This window comes from Pelobates fuscus, chromosome 5, assembly GCF_036172605.1.
Source record: "Pelobates fuscus isolate aPelFus1 chromosome 5, aPelFus1.pri, whole genome shotgun sequence".
In the NCBI taxonomy this organism is placed as follows: Eukaryota; Metazoa; Chordata; class Amphibia; order Anura; family Pelobatidae; genus Pelobates; species Pelobates fuscus.
Genome location: NC_086321.1, coordinates 183,737,892 through 183,741,463, shown reverse-complemented (window position 1 = coordinate 183,741,463; position 3,572 = coordinate 183,737,892). Strand labels below are relative to the sequence as shown.

General features: G+C 36.8%; 1 protein-coding gene across 1 annotated transcript; it reads left to right on the top strand.

The window, feature by feature from the left end:
- Window positions 1-1,717: 1,717 nt before the first annotated feature.
- LOC134612690 (taste receptor type 2 member 40-like) lies at window positions 1,718-2,697 on the top strand. The gene has a single exon (XM_063457111.1). The coding sequence runs from the start codon at window positions 1,718-1,720 to the stop codon at window positions 2,654-2,656; it is 939 nt and encodes a 312-aa protein (XP_063313181.1). The 3' UTR covers window positions 2,657-2,697.
- The last annotated feature ends 875 nt before the right edge of the window (window positions 2,698-3,572 follow it).

The window sequence follows — 3,572 nt, the reverse complement described above, 5'->3', positions numbered from 1 at the left end:
CTTTTCAATGGCAAGGCCAAGTTCTACATCAGTCTGACCTTTCCCCCACTAACATTACTCCCCCTTGCCGGAGGAGGATGGAGGTCAGAGAGGCTAGACTGAGGGGAGGATATGGGTGGATTGGGGTGGAGAAGTATGCTTTGCATGCTTGCATCAGATACCACAATACCTCAGATACCAATTTAGCTCAAAATAAATAATTAGCAACCTGGAATTCTAATTCAGGAGTGACTAATAAAGCACCTATGATGCTGCCAGAGGTGGAGTTACACTTCCGGCACTAGAGGGGTTAGTGTCTGTATGTTCAGCGTTTTAATGCAAAACTCTGCACATGCAGACTCCAGCTACCATAACCACTTCAGATCAACAAACTGGTCATGGTGTTTGGAGTAACAATTTAAAAAAAATGAAGATGTCATGATTGAAAAGTTGTTTGTGTATATCCACCACTCTGTTAAGTCTGTGTGACAGTCAAGGTGCATAAATATGCCCCAATTGCATCAGGCTTACGAATATAGTTTTAAATTAGTTGTAAATAAAGCACTACATGATTTTGTCCCTGTCACTACAGGGTGTCATAGTGAGTTAAAAACCGAACTCAAAAAAAAAAAAGAAATGCCCTTTAATAATTCCATAATGCAATAATTCCATAATTTATTAAACACTGGATTATAGCAATTTGAAAATCAAAGTGCAAAAGGCAAGAAAATAGCTAATTTAGAAAAATGTCCCCTCTCGGCTGTGATTCCAGGTATGTAGTGAATAAACCCATAAGTGTTTAGTGAGTCGATTCCATAAACACTGAACTCGGAATAAACTACCTATGTATTAAAATTAACAAATAAGGAGTTACAAAAAATGAAGGTTATTTATTTTTCTAATCAAAATAATTGTGCATAAATGCAACACAGTCTATTCTTTCTTTATTTTCCCTAAATACATTTGTTTTGCTTGTTTTTAAAAAATAAATTTCTACTATAATATATTATCTGATGGATGTCTCCATCTTACTGTCTTTATTATAAAGATAGAACACATAACATGTTAATTCTCTCAGATTTAAATACAAAAAAAGTGAGTTTCCTTATGGTCACTGGAGTTTAATAATAAATCTCTGGTTGCCCACTGGTATTAATAATAAATTCCTGGCGGTCCAGTGGTTTTAATAACAATTCTCTTGTGATCCAGTAATAAGTTGTAAGGTTTGCTCCTCCACCAGAGGCAGACCATATGAATCACTCCTTCTGGTCTGGCACTCAGTGAGGAAGTCTGAACACAGACTGGGATTCCTGGTGACTGTGCTGACTCTCTCACTGAGTGGTGAAACTTTAAGGGAGCAATTAATATGGTCTGCATTTACATGGTACAGACTCTTCACTCCACCACCTGTCCACAAGGGAATCATTTTTCTCATTTACTATGGTGATTCTTTTAATTGGGGGCTGCAGTGTCCTCAGACACTGCACCCTGCTACTGTTGTGCCCTTAGGTGGCAGTCTTTGTTGCCTTACTATAGTGCCGTCACCCAAAGTACCCATGATGAGGTGAACCTCTGTGTACCCTTGTGGTACATGTGTCACAGGTTTGCCAATGCATATTTACAGTCACTTAAATGTTGTCAAAAGTACATCTATTGTTGCATATTTCTTTACTATTTCAATGTATGCATTAATGTTATTTCACATTGTTCTAAAATTCAGGTCTCCGTGGAACAGATTATGCTGCCTTTATTTCTCATTGTGTCTATGGCTATCTTGGGTTCTACCAGTATTTTGGGCATTGTCTTGAATTGTATCATTCTGTGTGTAAATTTTGTTCAGAAGGAAAAAGGGAAGAGTCTTGGTCCTTCTGAACTTATTTTGGTGACACTAGGAATATCAAACATCACCTTCCAGGTTGTGATGACTGCAAATGACCTAATGATCATCCTTGCAAGTGATCTTTACTACTCTGATGGAGTTTGTACTACTATTAAAGTCTTGTTGTTCATTCCTATCTTCTCCAGTTTTTGGTTCACTGTCTGCCTTTGTGTTTACTACTGCTTGCAGATTGTCATTTTCACCCATCCTTTTTTGATGCGCCTCAAAATGGAAATTGCCACACTGGTGCCATGCTTTCTTGTCACTTCATTCTTTGTGGCTGTAATTATAAGTGTTCCGGTTTTCTGGAGCACCTACAGAGAACCAGTTATTGGGAATTTCTCAAGTAACCAGACTTTGGAAATGAATGCTCCAAAGTTGAGTATCACATACCTGCTTCCTACCAGTATTATTGGCAGCTCATTACCTTTACTGCTGGTTGCTATTTCCAATGGAATTATCCTTAAGTCACTTATGTCCGCTAGTAACAAGCTAGAGAACACAAGCAGTGTTCAGAGTCCACATGCAGAAGCAAGAGAACGAGCAGCACGTACTGTTGGCTGTCTCCTACTCCTCTACATGTCTTTCTACATTTCAGAGCTCCTGATGTTTACGAGTCTCTTCCCACCCAATAGCCCTGGATTTTGTGCCTGTCTAATGGTTATCTATACCTACTCTCCAATACAGTCCCTTATACTAATTCTTGGTAGTCCCAAACTGAAAAAGGTATTACTGGGCTTATTTCAGATTTCTATGATGATGAGCAAAGAGACTGAAACAATAAAGACTATTAGTTAAGAAAAAAATGAGAACATTTTAACAAACTGGTCACAATATCTCCATTCATTGGGCCATCTAGTTTGTTTCATGTGGATTATTTCTTTTTATTATTATTGTTTATTTTTGCTGTATCAATTAATGTATTTCAAGGTACACAAACAAGTGCATATATGAAGGGTATTCCCAAAAGGTCCTTCCTTGACCAAATCATAAAGCATTCATTAAATACAAATGGAAGAACAGCTATAACAGTATAGTGTGTTATATAACCTATTAAGCCTGTAGAGTGCACAGGTCCTGTAATTCCAGGATAACTTTTAGAGCCATACAACATGCAGGCGCCTTGGGATAAGGGGTAAAACTCAAATATAAAAGGGTAAAAAAACTTGGAGGGGGAAAGATGGGAGAGCAATGTGTGTCACGTGTTTTATTTATTTTCTGATACATTCATAAATACATTAACCTATCATGTTTGATAAGATGCTTCTTACTTACTTAAGTTGTTCCGTACAGTAAAAAGGTATATTCCAAACACATTCTATTTTTTAAAATTGTATGCAAAAATTAAATGGAGTGCTTAAATCATATTGGGGATATTGAACTAAAACTCTCAGCAGAGCTAAACTAACTGAACATGGGGTAATAAACGTTTATTCTTTAGTTTTGCACTTCATTAAAATTGTTTTATTCTCAGAAGTCAGCCCATATCTGCTAAAAAGTGCTAAGAAGTGTTTTTGTTTTTTTTTATGTATATGAACTTGCGTCAAGAGACATTTCAACAGAGAAACGGATAACAATACATTTGCATGTAAGTTACTAATGTAAATATTACAGTCTTGATTAAAACATGTCCTTATTAAAAATTCAGCCAGAATGGGAGCCTGGGTGAATTAAAGGAGTCACTAGCTCACGCAAGAAGTCATCTTTATAATAT

Excerpts from the sequence above, each read along its gene's own strand:
- LOC134612690 (XM_063457111.1), top strand. The coding sequence starts at position 1,718 with ATGCTGCCTTTATTTCTCATTGTGTCTATGGCTATCTTGGGTTCTACC.